The 18,645-nt window shown below is 53.3% G+C and overlaps 1 protein-coding gene across 2 annotated transcripts in view; it reads left to right on the top strand.

Moving 5' to 3' along the window:
* The window catches only part of DENND2A (DENN domain containing 2A), a 36,269-nt gene extending 25,644 nt beyond the window's left edge, over positions 1–10,625 (top strand). For both annotated transcript variants that reach the window (XM_009980716.2, XM_086611185.1), the window contains exons 14-19: positions 4,063–4,240; positions 5,056–5,097; positions 6,468–6,585; positions 7,220–7,459; positions 8,511–8,597; positions 9,906–10,625. In XM_009980716.2, coding sequence (XP_009979018.2) covers positions 4,063–4,240; positions 5,056–5,097; positions 6,468–6,585; positions 7,220–7,459; positions 8,511–8,597; positions 9,906–9,937 — 697 coding nt within the window. In that variant the 3' untranslated portion in view covers positions 9,938–10,625. The remainder of the gene's footprint in view (positions 1–4,062; positions 4,241–5,055; positions 5,098–6,467; positions 6,586–7,219; positions 7,460–8,510; positions 8,598–9,905) is intronic.
* The last annotated feature ends 8,020 nt before the right edge of the window (positions 10,626–18,645 follow it).

Here is an 18,645-nt window from a genome sequence, read left to right as displayed (position 1 = left end):
CAAAGGTGTTTGTAAAATGAATCCTACTGTAGCAGAGCTTATCAAAAAGAAAAGAAAAAAAAAAAACAACAACAAAAAAATCAAAACCATGTTAAATTGCCAAATGCCAGCATATTTTTAGCAGTTTAGTTCGTGCAGGCAGCAAAGGACTTCCTGGTATTAAACTCCAAAAGTCTGATTGATTCAATAGTGTTTTTCGGAAATCATGGAGTATCCTAAACCCAAAGAGGGATTCAGCCTGGGGGGCTTTTTAGCGTAGGTGCTTGCCTTTGGAGTGGAAAGCTGGAAACTCTGTAATTAGTCTGAAGTTTGGGAGGAAAGCAACCAATCTGAACAGCCAGTCTCCTTCCTTAGAAGCTGTTGCAAGTTGTCAGGGTGTCTTTCTAGAGCAAGTCAAGCTAGTCTTGGAGCAAGTTTTGCTAGGAAAGGAAGAAGAGTTTTTATGTAGTTGCAGCTGTTGTGTGCAAGTTCTGTATTGGCCATGGATCAGTATTACTCCGATGGCAGCAATTGTCATTGTGGCTATGGCGCATACATCCTGGGATATCAGGATTTCAGTAGGTACATTGGCTGTAGCTACCCAAAGTCATTGGCTGTCTGCTTGGCATAAGAGGCCTGGAAATGCTGATGGACACTGAAATAAATAGTGCTTTGCAAGTGCATTAAACTGTTCAGGTTGTGTTAAGGGACATGCACATCTCACAGAACGAGGCATCCAGCTTGAGCAGTGACCAGAACTTCAGTGGCCATATTCACCTTCTACACAGAGGGGTACCTGCTGTGTGATGACTGTGGTGTAGTTTGGGCAGCTTCCCCCATCACTGCTGGCTGAAGAGCACACGGTCACACAGGTAGCATAAAAGGAATTTTTCATATTGGATTCTTTTGCAAGGCTCAGTAGCCGTGGTGTGAATCAACAGTCCCTTCGTGCTTGTTGCAGTGCCGTATGCAAGAGAAGGAGGGAGCTTAGGCTTGAGTCATTCCAAAGGACCGAGGTTCTGCTGGGCTCCTGGCAAGCTGCAGCTCCCTGAGACTATCTGCAGAGCAAGTCTGACTGAATCACATGCAGAAGAGACACCTCAACATTACCTCCTCTGTGCCCGTCTCTGAACTGCTCTGCCTTCAAAGGAGGCTCACAGACCTCAACCCTATCAGTATTGTTCCCTGAAAATGTCTTCCACAGTGAGAAATGTTTCAGAGCAGAGATCACTAGGATTTATCCTGGAGGTAATGAGGCGTTCACAGATGGAAAGGTGGAAGGGGAAGGTTTCTTTTTCGCTTCCCACTGCGTGGTGCATACAATTTCAGACTTACACAGCTCTGTCTGTGACTTCCACTGGCTGGACCTCAGCCATCTTTCCTCCCACTTAATCTCTCACATACCATGTGTACTCCCTGGGACTCGAGAGCAGGCTTGAGGGAAGAACAAGCCACTATAAATATAGTAGGAGACAGCATGCTGTAATATCTCACCATGCCGTAAATAACCATGTACTTCAGCTGCTCAGTGTTCCTCTGTGAAGCTATGTGGAGTCACAGAGATCCTTTCCCTCGGTTTTCAAGTGCTGTCTATTAACAGCAGTTCCCACCTGTAGGCAGGAAAGTTGGACGTGCCTTCAAGATCGAGGATTCGTGACAAAGGTGAAACTTACTTCTAACACTTCCACCTTCAACCTCTGCAAAGAAGAGGAAGTCCAGTAGTGGTGGTGGTCTAAGAGCAATGCCACAGTGCTGCGCACAAGTGATGAAAGGAGGAGTTCTTTCAGCTTTCACCGTGATTATGTTGTTGCTATTACTAGGGCTATTATTGGTCAGAAATTGAGGAGTGGAAAATATGCTCTGCAGTAATGGAGGGGAAGAGAAGCCCCTGCTTTTGTATCTGCTAACAGAGCCCGAAACGTATATCTCTACAAGTAACACCATCTCAAAGAAGACCATTTTTAAAGGATCTCATTAACTTGGAGTGCACTTCTAAGACAGCACATTCACTTTTGTTGCAGTTCCTTTGAAGATTAGCTCATATGAAAGATACAAGAGAAATAATCTACTCTGATATTGTTCCCACATTTTTTCTGAGTAGTGGTTTCTTTGGGATTTTTTGGTAAATGTTCCTGTTACTAGCTCAGTGTTTTCTCATTATTTGCATTTTGCTTCTCTCAGATCCATTATCTACCTTGCATGTGTGGTAGACACAGCAAGACACGGACTTGCTGATGAGGACAGGCACAGCAACAGAGGGGTAGCCAGCAGGAATGAATATGGAGAAAGGAGGGGGTATACTTTAAGACCTTCCTAAACAAGGATATGGAACTGAGAGTTTTTTCCCATCTAAAGGCTTAAAGCTACCGGTCTGTGACACAACCTTTGAAAGGTCCTCCTCTGTTTTTATAGAGTATCCCCTTAAGAAAAGACTAGTGTCTGGGAGTGCGGGGAGGGGAAACTGTCCCCTCTTGGGAAGAGGCTTTCTCAGCGCACGCGTCCCAAGCGTCCCTCCCAAGCCACCCAGTCCCTACCTGTTGCAGTCCTAGATAAAATTCTTATATTAAGCAGATTCCAGCCTCTCCCCTGGGATTTACTTATCTCCAAAAAGCGGCATAGTGTTTAACAATGTTTAGTGCCTGATTACTTCATATGGTCACGCTGATGTCCTAACAATCGTGTTCTGCTAAACTGAACTTATCTGGTGAAAGCCAGCAAGGTGTAGTCCAGCTCAGCGTGTGTCTTGGTGTTACAGCACAGGGATTCAAATCCATCAGACTTAGCTGGAGCAGGAGTTGCTGAGTGTAAATTCCCCCATAGTTTAACAGGAGCCAGCTGCACGCCCTTCCTCGGTGACGTGACTCCTCCTGGCTGCACCAGCCTCCCTCCCCAACTCCAGCTTTTCAAGACCTGGATGCTAGTGAACCAAAATGACATTATATACAGGGTTTATAGTGGCAAACCTTCCCCCTCCCTTCACGCATATGAAGGCTTCCAGACCCAGAACGGATGAGTAACTGATGCCTTGCGGCAAGCTCTGCAGAGTCTGACTACAGACCCTGCTTGCCTCCTGCCAGAGAGCTGGTGGGGTTTCTGGACAGACCCTCTTAGATGTTGTCAGCAAAGATGCTTACAGCTGAGGCACCAGTGTCAGTTGAAGAGGGAAGAAGGAAGGTTGTGGTCCTTTGAGCCACGGGCAGCATCCCACTGAAGCCGGCAGTGTGCTCCACTCCAGGGATTCCACTCTCCCATGGTTCAGAGTAGCCTCAGCAGGCTTCACAGGCTGTGGGGTGCCCAGATAGCCTCGGCCTCCAGCCGCTGCCTTCCTCCTTCCCCCATGCTCCAGCATGGCTGCTAGGAGCTATCGGTATGATTTGGACCAATATAAAGCATGCCATTGGCATGCAATTATTCCCGAAAGCAAAGCATAAGTGCTGCACAGGTAGCAAGCGAAGGGACAGGGGTGGGCCATGGCTGGAATGACCTGCAGGAACACCTGGGAACTTTGTGGCTGCAGCTTGTGCCTGAGACTTTGCCGGGTGGTCCAAGCAGGCTGTCCAGCTGTGCTGACAAGGCCAAGAGTATGGTCAGCAGGTAAGTGGGCCACAGTGCAGCCCAACAGATCGTTGCTGTAGTGGTGGAGCCGTCTTCTGCACCCCACAGCTGCATGCTGTGTGTGCTGGACAGTATAGCCCACGTGCGTTCAGACCTGTGGCTTCCCTGTGGGAACAACCACAGAGACATGCTGTGGGAGAAAAAATTCATTTCTCTAGTGAAAGGCAGTGGCATGGAAGACCCTATGTCTGTCTGATATTTCCCATCAGGGCACTGGGGGAGCAGATGCTGGATTCAGTGGGATCTATCTCTTGTCACATGGGCATGGGCCAGGACCATCTTTCATAACTTGGGCTCCTACTTTAACTCATTCCTCCTGAAGCTGAAAAACGGGGTCAGAAATGTGGGAAAGCCCCTAGTAATCACAAGGATCAATCAGGGAACAATTGAAAGAGCCCTGATTTCTAGGAAGCACCGCTTATCTCTTGACTGACCAGCCATCGCCCTTGGTTGTGTTTCATCTTCCAGCACTCTCTCCAAGTGTTGCCATGCCACGGTGGCCCTCCTGTATCCCTTCACCTGGCAGCACACCTACATCCCTGTGCTGCCGCCTTCTATGATCGACATCGTGTGCTCGCCCACCCCCTTCCTCATCGGCCTGCTCTCCAGCTCCCTGCCCCGCCTGAAGGAACTGCCAGTGGAGGAGGTGAGCTGTGTGCCCGCACCGCGGTCTTGCTCTCGGTTGGTTCCAGTGGACTGAGTTACCTTCTGTCCCAGAAGGGCTGCTCTTGAGAGTCTGCCTTGGCAGCTGGTGGCGTGAAGGTGCCGAGCTCTCGTCTGCTGGCTCCTGCGAGCGCAGGGTGAGGGAGGAGACGGACATTCCCCAGGGAGGCTGAGGTCTGTGCTCTACCTTATCCGCCACTTGGGAAGGCGAGGGGCTGGAATCTCCCACCGTGAGGCTGCTGCGGGTCGGAGATGATTTTGTTGAAGTTTCTCTTGGCTTCTGCACTGTGTTGTCTAGAGGCTCAGCGCAAAGTTTGCCAGGCTTGAAGTATGATTGCTACAAGTTGGTCAGGATAGCTACCTCCTCTAATTAGCACAGGTGCCTAGTGAAAGGAGTATAATTAAGAACTGGATTCATAGTGCACAAGGGTGAATGCAGGAGGACTGAAGGTGGTCGGGGAGGCATCTCCCTCCCTGCCCACCCAGGGGACAGCGATGCAGCACACAGGGAGCAAAGATGAAGCTCTCACCCCGATGTGGTGGTGAGGAGCAGTGGGCTGGGCTTGGAGCACAGCTTCCTGCTGTCCAAGCTGTTCTGTGGTTTGCGGCGATGTCGTTGGAAAGCCGCAACAAGGGCTCCGCTCTTGACTCACGCTTGGGTGCCTGTTCCAGCTGCGATGGTGGGTAGGAGGAGCAGGGGCAGGGCCCAAGTGTTTCCTCCAAAGCAGTTAACAGATTAAGATAAACTCTGATGACAGAAGTAATGACTTCTTTTCATTCTTGCTCTTCCCTTCCTAGGTCCTTGTCGTTGACCTTGTAAATAACCGGTTTCTGAGACAGGTGAGCAGACCTATTTTGTATCCTTTGTCTTTTATCCCATTCTTCCACCACACCTTACCTCCATCTGTGTTTGCTGACTCCCACGCAAACATTGACTTACTCCCCACACAAAATGCGGCAGGATTTGTGGTTGACAGCGTTGTAGGGGTTGCTGTGTACATACATAATATCAGAGTCCCAAACCACAGCTGTTGAGGACCGAATCATTGTGCATTCTCCCTCTTTTTTTTTTTTTTAAAGAGGGGAAACGGTGCCACTTGAGCACTGTGGGTCCTGAAGTGGCATCCTGTAAGACTGAGGGCAGAGCTGGAAAGCCTCAGCTCAGCACTGTCTGCTGGGGAGCAGTGTGGGCTCTTCCAGCCTGTGTCTGTCAGTCCATCTCCTATCGCGTACTCGGCCCTGAGTGGTGAAGGACACAGTGATGATTTCTTCAGATCTTTCCTACCAGAGGACCTTGTGGTTCCCCACTCCAGTCCTCGCACTGGATGGGTCACAAGTAGGAAGCCGGTACATGGGAGCCTGTATGTTGCTCTGCAGATGAGATTGCTTGCTGATATTTACTTCCCTTTGTTGTGGAGAGAAAGAACAGGGTATCGAAGGGAAGAGGATAGATTAGGGAACGTACGCCTGGCCTGGGAAGCTAGTTTTGCCCCAGAGCTCTTTGGCTGATTGCTGAGCAGTGCTGGCTGCATCGATCCCTGCTGTGCCTCAGGTCCCGTGGGAAGGATGGGACGGGACCAGTGCACCTCCTGCTGTGGGGAGCAGCGTGTGGATGCAGGCCACTCCTTCGGTGCAGTTCTCGCTTGCCAGCTGCCTTAGCTGCAGAGAAATGCTTTACCTTGCCCTGCTCTTTGGAGGTTTAAGCTAAATCACACTGTCTCAGCCAGGGTTGGTAGCAGCTCGCACACACAGTCACTGGCAGTTCCTCGGTCTACAGGAACTCGTTGCACCTCTGTAACACGATCGATGCCTGAGCAGAGCTGAGCAAAGGGTGGTGCTCACCTGGCTGCATGCCACCATTGTTCAGATACGTCCTCGTTGTGGTGGTGTGAGTGCTCACAGACAGACGGTGGGGCCACGGGTGAGCACTGCCCAGTAGCCTCTCGGATCGGACACCTGAAATTCTTCCAGAATAGGAGAGTATTTGGGACAAGACACTCTTTCTCTTTCCTCTCGCGCTTCTTGATAGTCCTGCACTGGGAGGTGCTGGGAACGTGCCAAGTGTATTACGAATTCCCTCTTCCACTCCTCATGGTTCATTTTTAGTGCTCCCTCTGCTGTGCTGGGGACGGGATAGGAGCTGGCGAGGAGAAGGGCAGGGGCTGCCCGTGTCCCAGCCCAAGCCCTGAGGAGGTAGCTCTGTTTTGCAGATGGAAGATGAGGACTCCATCCTGCCCCGCAAGCTGCAGGCCGCCCTAGAGCACATTTTGGAGCAGAGGAACGAGCTGGCGAGTGACAAGGAGGAGGGTCCTGTCAATGGCAAGCAGGGTAAGGCACAATGCCTTTCAGCTTCAAACCATGTCTCTTCCTGCCACTTTCTCTTGTTGCTTCTTAGAGGAGAACTAGGCTTGTATTGAATTTAACACCAGAGAAATGGGGGGTAGGTCAGGATTTTGGTTGAATCTTCATTAAATATGCCATTGCACTGGGACAATTCTCTTTGTGTGAAGAGAAACAGTACTTACTCCTTCCCAGCTCTGTCTGTCCTTCCCTTATGGCTCCAGGGAACACCTGTACTCCTTTCAAGGAGGCTTCCACAGGCCTCTTGCTGCTGCTGACTGTGTGAGTGATGCAGGTTCCTCCGCAGGACAGTCCACCTGCAGAGCTGCAGTCTCAGGAGTGGCTGTGTGGCTCTCGGGCAACTGGGCTGAGACAGCTCTTTGGGGAGCAGTGTGAAAACCTTCTGGTTGCAGGGGAGCTGAGACAAAGCTTGCTGGCTTTCAAAGTAGTAGCAGTGCAGTCCTCTTCCACGGCAAGCACTTCCCTAGGATGCTGTCTCCCTTGAGCAGCTTTTTCTGCTCAGGCTAGATGTAAGAAAAAGCTAGGCAGTTTGTGCCCATGGCTTTTCCTAGCACATCCTTACAGCATTGTCCTCACTGCTGCCTCTTTCTTTTCTCCTTAGAGACCAGCCCTTTGAACGAGGTGGTGTCCGAGGCCTTTGTCCGTTTTTTTGTGGAGATTGTGGGCCACTACTCCCTCTTCCTGACCCCCACTGAGCGAGAGGAGCGGACACTGCAGCGCGAGGCTTTCCGCAAGTCGGTGTCCTCCAAGAGCCTCCGACGCTTCCTGGAGGTCTTCATGGAGACACAGATGTTCGGGGGCTTCATTCAGGAGCGGGAGCTGCGGAAGCAGGGGGTCAGAGGTGAGGGGCTCTGCCTGAGCTCTGCAGTCATGGAAACTGCTGTTGCTCCCAGCCACCAGCTCCATTCCCAGCACCGTGGCTGGAGGCTGCGGTGTCCGTGCAGGGACACTGGGAGGAGGGTGGTAGGGAAGCACTAGTGCAGGCTGATGGTTTGTTCTGATACCCCTGTGTGGCTTCCAAGAAGTCACTTGGGGATTTTTTTGTCTCTGTTTCCTTATCTTCCCAAAGGAGTGCATCACCTCATAGGAGTGTTGAGACGTAGTGTTTGCACAGCGCATGCAAACCAGGTGCTGGAGAACAGGGGCTTTTTGTGTGTGATCTGGTAGTTTCTCATTGAGGTTGAGGTTACAGACATGCTTCACTGTGGCAGTAAGGGACATAATCAATATTCTCCATGTGTGTGCCTCTTTGTTCCATGCTGAATTCCCATCAGGACTGTCACAGTACACTGCTGGAATGACATTTATTCTTGCAGTCCCTCATGTCCCCTTCCCATGGCTAGAGGAAGAACTAGTTATGGCTGTTTTGACTAGTAGAAAATACGGATGCTCATGTCCTTCCCAGAGCTGCTTCTGCTGTCTCACTCCTGTTATCCCCCAGCCCCAAGGGCTCTACTGGCAGCTGGAGTGTCTCATCACTTCTGCTCAGTGCTGGCTTAGCAGTTTGCTTCCAAGCATTAACGAGCAGTGGATGCTTGAATTGGTGGCTGAGTAAAAGAGGTTTTGCAGCGTGGTAAATCCCACCTGACAATTCCCCAGATGATCTCACTTTCTGGACTTAGCCGTGTTCGTAGCAGAATGAGCAAAGGTTTTGTGTCTCCCTGTGAGAGGCACAAAAGCTCCATCAGCCTTGCAGTGGGGAGGGAGGAGGGGAGTCAAAGCTCCTGTCCCAGATCTGGACTCAGATGGTGGAGTAGGGGCTGTGAGTTGTTCCCTCTCGTGTGCAATAGTTTGTTGGTAAGCTGGGACAGTAAGTACAGTTTCAGATGGGTGTTATTACTTTTATTTGTAGGGAAGCAAAACAGAGGTGGTTAACTTCTTTCTTTCTGCAGGTCTGTTTGAGGTACGGGCTCAGGAGTACCTGGAAACACTTCCCAGTGGGGAGCAGAGTGGAGTCAATAGGTTCCTGAAAGGCCTAGGTAAGGAACCAGCAAAACCCTTGACTTCTCAGGAGGCTTTGGCTTCTTCTTGCCTTCAGGTTTGGCAGCAGAGAAGCTGCGGAAGGGTGGCTGGACTCTGCTGGTGGCTGCATGTGGCTTCCTGCAGAGCAGTGCTCTGAGCCTCAAGTGATCAGTGCCTGGCCATATATCCCTGCTATGGAACGCTGTTGGCTCTGCCTTCTGGTCTGCCACTTGTCTGGAGGCTGGTGGGAAACCAGGAGACAGGCAGGTCTAACATGGCAGAGGCGCAACCAGTGACGTTGAGGTGGTGCAGGCAATTCGTGATGGGGGGAGTGACACAGTCTCCATGACCATAAGGTTTGCCCTTAGGGATCAGTGGTGGGAATTGCCCAGGAGTGTCATAGAATCATGGCATGCTTTGGGTTGGAAGGGACCTTAAACATCATCTAGTTTCAGCCCCTCTGCCATAAGCAGGGACACCTTCCACTAGATCAGGTTGCTCAAAGCCTCATCCAGCCTGGCCTTGAACACTTCCAGGGATGGGGCATCCACAACTTCTCTGGGCAACCTGTTCTTTAGCACCATCAGTGAAGAATTTCTTCCTTTTATCTAATCTAAATCTACCCTCTTTCAGTTTAAAACCATTGCCCCTTGTCTTATCGCTATATAGTCTTGTAAAAAGTCCCTCTCCGGCTTTCTTGTAGACTCCCTTTAGGTACTGGAAGGCTGCTAGAAGGTCTCTCTGGAGCCCTCTCTTCCCCAGGCTGAACAGCCCCACCTCTCTCAGCCTGTCTTCATAGGGGAGGTGCTCCAGCCCTGTGATAGTCCATTTTCCACTGTAAGTGGGGCTAGATGAGAGCATCAGACTGAGGTTAGAAGTCCTTGATAAGTCATTGGACATCATGGCTAAGAGAGTTTGATCTGTTCGGATTGCATCCCTGGCCCTCTTGTCTTTTCTTGGCCATTGAAGAGCTGCAGTGTCTGTGGGGCTGGTGTGCCCTGCCTCTTACCCACATGCGCTCTGGCCGGCTGAGCTTAGTAATACGTTCACCTTCCAGGACCACTGGGTAAATGGGTTCTGGAAGGTGTGCCTGAGGGTTTGCGGTGTCCCAGTCTGCAGTGCTGCACCCAGGGGATGGGCAGAGTCATGGCCTGCTCTGCAGGCACCTACTTGAGCTTTGCAGGGCGGGTGGCTGTGGACAAGGAGCCAGGGCTGGCAGCAGGGGCAATTCTCTGCATAGACTCACTCAGCTGGTGGTGGTGGGGAACGATACTTGTTTTGCCTGTCACTGTGGAAAGTCCATTCTCCGTTCTCTGTCTCTTCAGGTAGCAAAATGAAATTCCTCCACAAAAAGTAGGAGCAAAGCACATCCTCGTTCCACAGAAGAGAATGGCTTTACCATTTAACAGCAATAAATCAGTTATCAGCTGTTCCCATTCAGCCTGCTCCCAGAAGCCAATAGCCTTGGGTGAGCTGACCACGGCTGGGACATGCTCGCACAGATGTGTGGTGCCACAGGAAGATTTGGTGGCTGCGGGGCTGCTGGGACAGGTTTCTGGATATCTACAGTACCATGCACTGGACCAAGCGCTCTCTGAACTCTGCACTAGCACGTTGCAGGCATCCCAGCGGACTGGATCTCTTAGCTAGTCAATTCTTTGTTTTGTTATATTTTTCTATTTATATTGGGGCTAGAACAATTATTAACCGATGACTCTTGCTGCCTCCTCTCTCTGCCTGGTGCTGCAGGAGGCCGAAGTGGGACTCCCATGGGACTGAGCAGGCAAAGCTCAGGCACAGAGGAGGGGAGGACCAGACGTGTGTGGAAATAGGTCTCTGCAAAGCGAGGACTGCTGAGGGCTGCAGGAATGATGTGGACTGACCAGGAGGAGCTTCCAAGCAAGGGAGAAGCGTGAGGGGGAACCACTAAACCTACTGAGGACTTGATGGGCCAGCCCACTCTGGGGGTGGCTGTGCCAGGAGGTCCTGGCAGGAGGAGAGGTCTTTCCTTACGCAGTGTAATTAAAAGCGAGTGGTGTAAAAGGCATGTGGGCCCTTGGTGTTTTGGGAGGGGGACGAGCTGTGTCTGCCCACTGGCCCACCTGGTGCCAAGCGTGAGCCGGAGAGGACGTTTAGCAGCCGAGGCCCTGACTTGGCCAAGCCCTTGGCTTTCCCAGGGAGCCTCGCAGCCCAGGTGGCCTCGTTCCTTTGCCTGGCTGTTCGCAGGGGGAGCCTGAAGTGAAGTTCACCTGCAGGGTCTCGCCTGGCAGACCCACTTGCCGAAGGTCAGACGGGCTCTCCTCTCCCATCTTGGGTGTTGCTCCCAGGGAGCACAGTGGAATGCATACAAGGGGAGTGTGCCTGCTGCTGCCTTCTGAGCTCCTAGTTGAGGAGGAGGAAGGACCCACCATTACCCCCCTTCTACTGACCTCTGTCTGGGTGAGGAAGAAAGGGAGGGTGGTGACAGGGGAGGCACATGGAGGTTGGGGGGGAGTGAGGGCTCTCTCCAACTGGTGCAAAAGTGGTTTCTTTCGCACTGCTTGTGAGGGCAGAGTCAGGAGCAAATGAAGCATCCTTGGGTCTCCTCTGCTCTTCAGAGAGGAAGCCAGTGAGTACCTCTGCTGTAGCCTGCAGAGAAGTCTCTTCCCCAGCTCTCAGGGGGGTTGCAAGGTGAGAAATGCGTGCGGGTACCTCTGCTGTGGGCAGCCATGCTATGCTGGGCTACACTGGGCTACAGAGGGCTGCCAGAGGTTTTGAAAGTTGTCTGTGTGCCCTTGTGGTCAGTGGGATTTCCCAGGTGAGAGGGCCTTGTTGACCAGCAGTGGGGTTCAGAGGAGCTCACCTCCGCTTGGTAGCAGAGGAGGAGCTGTGGGTCCAGTGCTGCTCTGTGAATCTTTTGAAGCCTGGCTTTCCAGAATTTCCTACCATGGCAGCCTCTTCCTCTGCTATGTTTAAGGACAGAGGAAATGGGTTGTGATGGGTGGTGGCAGGAGCAGGCAGCTGGGTGGCTGGAGAGGTGGAAGGGTGAGTACTTGGAGAGACGGTGCATCGCTGGCTCCCGGTGTAATGGAGCTCGTTATGTCTGTGATGTGTCCCTCTATCTGGGGACCAGAGGAGCTGGGCAGATGGCTCTGGCTGGCCCCGCTTGAGCAGGGGAGTGGCCCAGATGACCTCCAGAGGTCCCTTCCCACCTCAGCCCCTCTGTGGTTCTGTGGTGAGCACCATAAACGCAGGACAGCAGTAGTGCCATGCGGGCAGGGGGCAAGAAGGCAGCACCTGCATCTCCACACTCCCTGACTCGTATGTGGGAACAGCTGAAGCAGCAATAGAGGGGGACAGAGGAGCCAGCAGCATTTATCTCCCCTCTGGGGGTCAGGCTCCCACAGGGGTGGCCAGGTGGAGGGCATGGGGGGGCTGCCCCTCGGGTGTGCTGAGTAGAATTGGCGCTACTTAAAGCCCAGTCTGTCGCAGGAGGCGGTGGTGGCCCGCCGAAGGAGACTGCAGTGGAGTTCAAGGTGAATCAGGTACTATTTCGGTTCTCTTTTAAAAAGGTGTTTTTAATGGCAGCAAAATGGGGTTTTGTGAAGCTGGGACGCACCCACACTTGCGAAGGCGGCCAGGGTGCCTGCAGGGCTCTGTGGGGTGCTCAATGAAGCTGATCCTGTGGCTCAGCTCAGGCCTCCAGGAGCCGCTGTCCTACGTGGTCCCCCACCACCAAGCCTGGAGGCTCCGCGTTCCCCTTCTGAAGTGACATTTTCACCAGCGTGGGACTTCGCCTTCCTCAGCGGGAGCCATGGTAAGGAGCTGGGCGGGTTTCCTGGGATGCCCAGTGCCGACAGGCTCCTTAGCTCAGCTTGAACTTGCGTGTGAGTGTGCTGAGGCACTGGTAGCTTTTACTGTAACATTCTACTTGCTCAAATCAAAATGGGTTGTGAAATAGCCCCGCTTGTCTCATCTGGGGGCTCCAAGTGGGCTCTGCCAGCACGAGGCTCAGTGGCCACTTGGTGCTTTTGTTGGCAGCTCTCAGGAAAGCGGGAATCAAGCCTACATAGTGTACGAAATCCAGGGGGGTGTTAAAAAACAGCAGCATGAGAAATGCAGTGAAAGAAACATGTACAGCTGTGTCATTAAGGATTTAAAATAAAACTCGGGCAGAGAGCGTTGGTCTCCAGCTGCAGGACAGCCTCTCCAGCTTTATCTTGAGCCGTGTTGCTCTGGGCTGAGCAGGACCCTGCGTCCCTCAGGGCTTGGGATGCTTTGGAGGAAGCCACCTGCAAAGAAAAGCTGTAAGACTGTCTGTGCTGAGTGCCCTCCTGTGGAGGCTGCCAACAGCAGATGCCCAGAGAAGACTGGGTGAACAGAGCACATCTACTGGGTATGCTCTACATACTATAAACATACACACACACACTATATATACTATATACACCCAGAACATTAGACTTGCCTACCGTATGTCCCACAACCAAGAGTTTCCCACACCAGAGCTGATGTCTGTGTGTTTAGTAGCCTTGAATGAGTTTCTCCTCTGTGACCACATATCTATGTGGGTGTAGACAAACTCGCCAAGGCAAGAGGCCAGTCCAGGGCAGTATGGATTTACCGAGGGGTGCTGGAGAACCGGCACATTCGCTCTGCGCGGTTAAACGTCACGATCTCTGCTCCCTGCCAGTCCCTGGTTAATTAAGCAACTCACGCACGCTGACATGAGCAGCTCTGCAGGGCCCGTGATGCCCAGGGGAGCCGTGCCTGCAGACTCCCAAGCCACCAGCTAAAGCGCGAGACCCATTGTCCTCCTTGGCTTCCCTGCACAGGCTGTCAGCATCCTGTGAGGGCTCAGGGCGCTGGGCAAATCCCAGCCCTTACAGAAACTTACGGGAATGTCCCATTCACCATACAGTCGTTACATTCATCGCTGACAGTGGCCAGTGCTGGCAGGACAGACAGGGAGCCCTGTGCAGCCAAGTGTAGGGGACGAGACCCTTCCCTGCACAGAGTAGGTCTGATTTGGATTTGGAGCAGCATAGCCAAAGGGCTGTGCTCACGGGTGGCTGCGTGTGGGGGTCCCTGGTGCCAACAGCCGGCGGGCTGGCAGCTTACCTCTCTGCCTGGAGACGGCTTTCAGGTCGCAGGTGCCAGCGGGCAGCTTACAGGTGTAGAGCCCCAGGCAGCCGCCACAGTCGGAGGGCTTCTGGCAGGGCCGGGACTGGATGCTGTGGCAGGAATGCTGCAGGCGGAAGGAGAGAGGTGGCCATGGTGCCGGTGTCCAGTTTTGCCCAACCTTGACCCGTGACCCCCACCCAGTCACAGCCATATCATCGCTCTGTGCTCATGCTGTGGAGACCCCGGGCCCCAGGTGCCTGTGCCACACGCAGGCCCAGAGAGATCTTTTCTGTGCAGGCTTGGGCTGCCTGAGAGCAGCCTCTTGTAAAGCGAGGAGGTTTCCTTTTGGGGTGTGCGTGCCCCACAGCTGGTCAGTCAGTCATTTTGGGGTGACATGAACCGCTCAGCCCCGGGACTGCGCTTGCCAGGGGCTGTCAGCTCCGGCACGCTCGGAAGTGACAGCGGTGCGGTGCCTGGGGCTGAGATGAGCTCAAAAGAGCCTCTTCATCTCCCTCAGACAGACAGGCTGGAGAGGCTTTCATTAGAAGGCAAAGCCACGTTGCAGAAGATTATATGGTATACTGGGATGAGCGTTTGCTGCTGGATGTTTGGTTTCCATTTAAAATGGTAAAATAATGCAGTAAAACCAGCAGTAGTGGGACAAGCCACTCACTAGGATATAGAGCAGCAGCTTCATGCAAGGAGATGGAGAAGTCGGGGCCCGAGGAAGCAGTTTCAGGGGCTTTTGGCAGAAAACGTGTTAAGTGGCTGGCACCCATGGCTGAAGGGCTGCTGAAGGTGCCCCCAGCCCCCCTCCTGGGCATGGCAATTTAGAACACACACCCAGACCTGTGCTTGCCTCCTGACCTGCTCACTGCCTGCATGCACGGCTGTCGGCTCTGCTCTAAGCCTCCCCAGGTACCAGATGGGGTTTTGGGGTTGTCACTGCCCACCACCCTTGTCCGCACCACAAGCCGAACAGTGCTGTGAGGCCATGTTGTGGCTGGCACTTTCACACTCAGCTCATGAGGAATGGCCCAAAAGTGGCTTTTCTACCCAGTGTTTGCAGGGACATGGCACCCTCGGCACCTGCTCCTCGGTCCTGCCTGGTTTTTATGTCCCCATAGTGCGTTGGGAGCTGCTGGGCACCGAGGCTCTGTGTGGGGGTGCTGGGGCTCAGGTGTGCACGGGGGACCTGGTTTTGAAGCCGGAGAGCTGACTGAGCTGCTTAGGCAGATACCACCACCATGAGGGCAGACGGTAGCAGCCCATGGGTCACAGTGTGGGTGCAGCAGCCCTCTGCCTAATAATGCCACTCCAGTCCTGCTCTCCTGAAACTCCCCCAGCCTTGGCTACCTGGCATGTTGTGTAGCCAAGCGTTTGGGTGGTAAAACTGCTGGGAGCTCAGGGCACGGGGCTGTGCCAGAAGGATGCTCTCCTTTCCCTGCATTGCAGCATGGCAGTGCGTTTTGGGGCTGTCCTGCCTGGTTTTGGTGTGTCTGCGCTGCACAGACCTGCCAGGGCTGCTGCTGGCTCCCTGTTCTAACAAGCACCAGGGACCAGTGACATCCTGTCCACTCTGGGGGAACCCACGGAGCTGGCAAGAACCCATTTCTTTGGCCCCGTCCTCTTCGTTAGGCACTTGTAACACCATTATGTGTGGTCTTTCCATGCCCTACAGACAGGTCAGTCAAAGAGGCTCACCGAGCTGCCCAACCCCACGGTCAGCGGTGGGGGTCTGGTGCCTCCCCTCACTCCCGTCCCCCGGCAAACCCTCCCGGCAAACCCTCACCCTCACTGTCTGAGGACGTTGTGCTTACCGTGTCTCCGTTGAACTTCCCATAGCCCTTCAGGTGACGGCTCAGCCCCAGGCTCCTGCTGCGGGAGGACTGCGGTGAGGGCCTCCAGGGCTTGCTGGGGATGTCCTGCTCACTGTTGCCCAGCAGGAGCTTGGACATGGCCTTGCTGGGGAACCTGGAGCCGGAGAGGGCCTCTCCCACCAGCTCCCACATGCCAGCCAGAGGACGGCTCCCCTCCAAGCTCTGCCCAGGCAGGTTGTCCCCTCCATCTCCAGGCAGCCGAGGGTTTCCTCCATGGCCTCCAGCTCCAGGCCACCTCTCCGGGGCACTGGCCTGTCTCCCCAATGCCTCAGATGGTGCCAGGGCTGAGGAGAGCACCAGGAGGAGTGCAGCAACCGTCAGCACCTGGACCTTCATCCTCAGCGCCTGGCTTCGTTTGGGGTCCTCCTGCCCAGACAATGCTGTTGGAGACAGGAGCAGAGGTGGAAGCTGCCACTCTTCCCTGCTGCTGGATCCAGCCGAAGTCATTTTTATAGCACAGGGTCCTACCCCCAGGGCACAGCCCTTTTCCCCCGCCCCTACCATGTCCCACCTCCCCGCTTGTGAGCAAACCTGGCTGCTTGCGTGGGCCCCATTCCCCTCCCTTGCACTCCCTCCCTCCCACCACGGCCACTCCGTCCCCGCTGGGTGATGGGTATGTGTGTGTGGGTACGTGTGTGCCTTTGAGCCAGAGCGTTTGAGCTAAACCACACTTGCAAGGTCTTTGTAAGGCGGGGGGCTGCAGGTAAGTGTGTGTGGGGGAGAGGGAGAGGGGATGTACAAGATCAAAACGGGTCCCTTGGGCCTCTGAAAAGGCAGCTGTTATCTTTTCGTTTTGGTTTCCTAAGGAGGGAGCGCTGATATGACACAACTTTGTCAGTTCTCCAGCCAGCCCCTTGTGCCTTCTCAGCTCCTCAGCCAGTTTTAGCCAAATCTGCTGGAAAGGCGGCAGGCTCAGAGGGAAGGAGTTGCTACGAGCCTGGTGAAAGTGGGCTGGGTAGAGGGAAGACACCCAATTAATGCCTCCATCCATTGCAGTGGCAGCTCCTTTCTTATTCAAGAGCAGAGTTGTGTTTGACCAAGCTTTGCTTGGCTTTTGTGTCATCTTAAGATACCAGTGATCTGCCCTTCAGTCAAGGGTCCTCGCCAATGAGTGACCTCTCTATGAAACAAAGGGTGAGTCTGTACTCCAAGCGTATTACTAGTCACCAGGTTCAAAAACCAGCCAGCACCAAGACCCAGCTCCACTGGAAATTTGTTTGATGAGTTTCAGTGTTCACCAAACTGTTAGTGATACCCACAGCGACTGCAGTTGCATCCTGTGCACATCACGTCTTGGGAGAGGGGGTCATCCTTCCTCATTGCTTCCATGGGAGATTGTTTTCCTCCCTAATACTTGTCTGTATTTGACATCTCTCTTGGAAGGGGAAGGGATGGCATCTTCCACCACGTCACAGCCTCTGCGTGAGCACCTTCTTGGACGAAAGGTTGCAGACACAGTCCTGAGCATCGGGGCTATCCCTTTCCCCTCAGCCCCACTTATTAGCAGGGAGGGTCACCCCCAGAGTCTTTTTCCACTGACTTCTGGCTCCTCAGCCACTAAAGGGCAACATTTACACATGCACGGGGCTGCAGGAAAGATGCTTTTCATTCAGCAACGTTCTGCGTACCTGCTGAGGAGGGACTGACAGCCCTGGCTTTAGACGCAGCATTTCGGTAGGATGCAATTACCACTTCCAGCCAGAAGATAGCTCTGAATTAAAGAGTTGGGCAGAACGGGGCAGCAGTCGCACCACTGCAGCCTCCACTGCCTCCGGACGGACACCCAGAGGACAGATTTCCAGTGTGAAAAGGTGTCTGTTGTCCTGCTCGCTGCGCTGCATCCTCCTGGTGGGAGGAAGGACTCCGGAGGGTGTAGTGAGTGTTTTCGTGCCCGTGTAAAGCTGAGAGACACTTCTCCCTGTCCCACCATGGCTTAAAAGTTAAAAGAGAAAACCATCCACCACAGCAGGCTCTTCTTCAGAGTTGCCAGCCCATTCCCCTGGGTGTGAGGAAAAGGAAGGCAGGAGACTATACAGGAGACCAGAGAGCCGGTTTCTACACATCTGCTGCTATTATTTTCCATATAGATAGTAAAGGTGTACTAGCAAAACCCAGGTATTTTCATGCACGGCTGTTGTAATGATGAAGTTGGACGCTGCAATCAGTGGCAGCTGCTGTAAGGGAGAGGGAGGCTGTTCTGCAGATGCTGTAGCTGCAGGCCGTGTAGGAGCCCCCATCCTGCCTCCCCCAGACATCATTTTGGCATTTGCCATTGCACGGTGAGGGTTCTCCAGAGGACCGGGGATGAGTTCACACGATCACTGTCATTCTCACCTCTGATGTGGGAATGGCTCAGCAGCCTTGAGCCAGCAAGCATCCTCATGAGACCCACACAGCGATCTCCTGCCGCTGGCCCGCTGCCATCCTCTATTACTCCCCTTCCAGCCACTGATGGCCCTTCTCTAAGACTGGAAAAAAACAGAGGCAGAGCTGGTGTCTTCCCACCTTTGAGTTTATTCCCTCCAAGGCTAGAAGACATCTAGAGGAGCTGTCTCTGGGAGATAAGTTACACCACAGAAGAGTGAGAAGCTGATTTCCATAGCAAAGCTGGCTATGTTAGCTAATCATCAAAAGCTGTGGACCAGATTTGTATGAAATTGATCTAAGTGTAGATGTCCTTGCTAATAAAGGTGCTGGAGGGGCAGAGGGATAACTGTGCAGCTCTGGCCCTGACAGGGTCAAGTAAGCTCTGCTCTGTCCCTGCCTTTGCCGTGGACTCACTATGAACTTGGTAGAGTCATTTGAGGTCCACAGCTTGCGTGTCCACCTGTAAACAAGGGCTGTGCTTCCTCTCCTCCCTGGAAACGATATAATTATCCTGAGCTTCTGTGATGATGCCAGGAGACTTCTTGTTCTGGAGGGAAGGGAAGGTGTGACTGAGTGTTCTCCTTAGAGGGGGAGGTGAGAGAAACTATCAACAGGCAGTAGATAGAAGAACCAAGTTGTGGCTGCTGTAAGTCACCAAAAAGAAATAAAAAGGAGAGGAAACAACAGCAGACAAACATGAGTGTGAACAGTGCAA

Source organism: Tauraco erythrolophus, chromosome 4, assembly GCF_009769465.1.
Source record: "Tauraco erythrolophus isolate bTauEry1 chromosome 4, bTauEry1.pri, whole genome shotgun sequence".
Taxonomy (NCBI): Eukaryota; Metazoa; Chordata; class Aves; order Musophagiformes; family Musophagidae; genus Tauraco; species Tauraco erythrolophus.
Note: the sequence above shows the minus strand (reverse complement) of the source record. Positions and strands in the feature narration are given on the sequence as shown.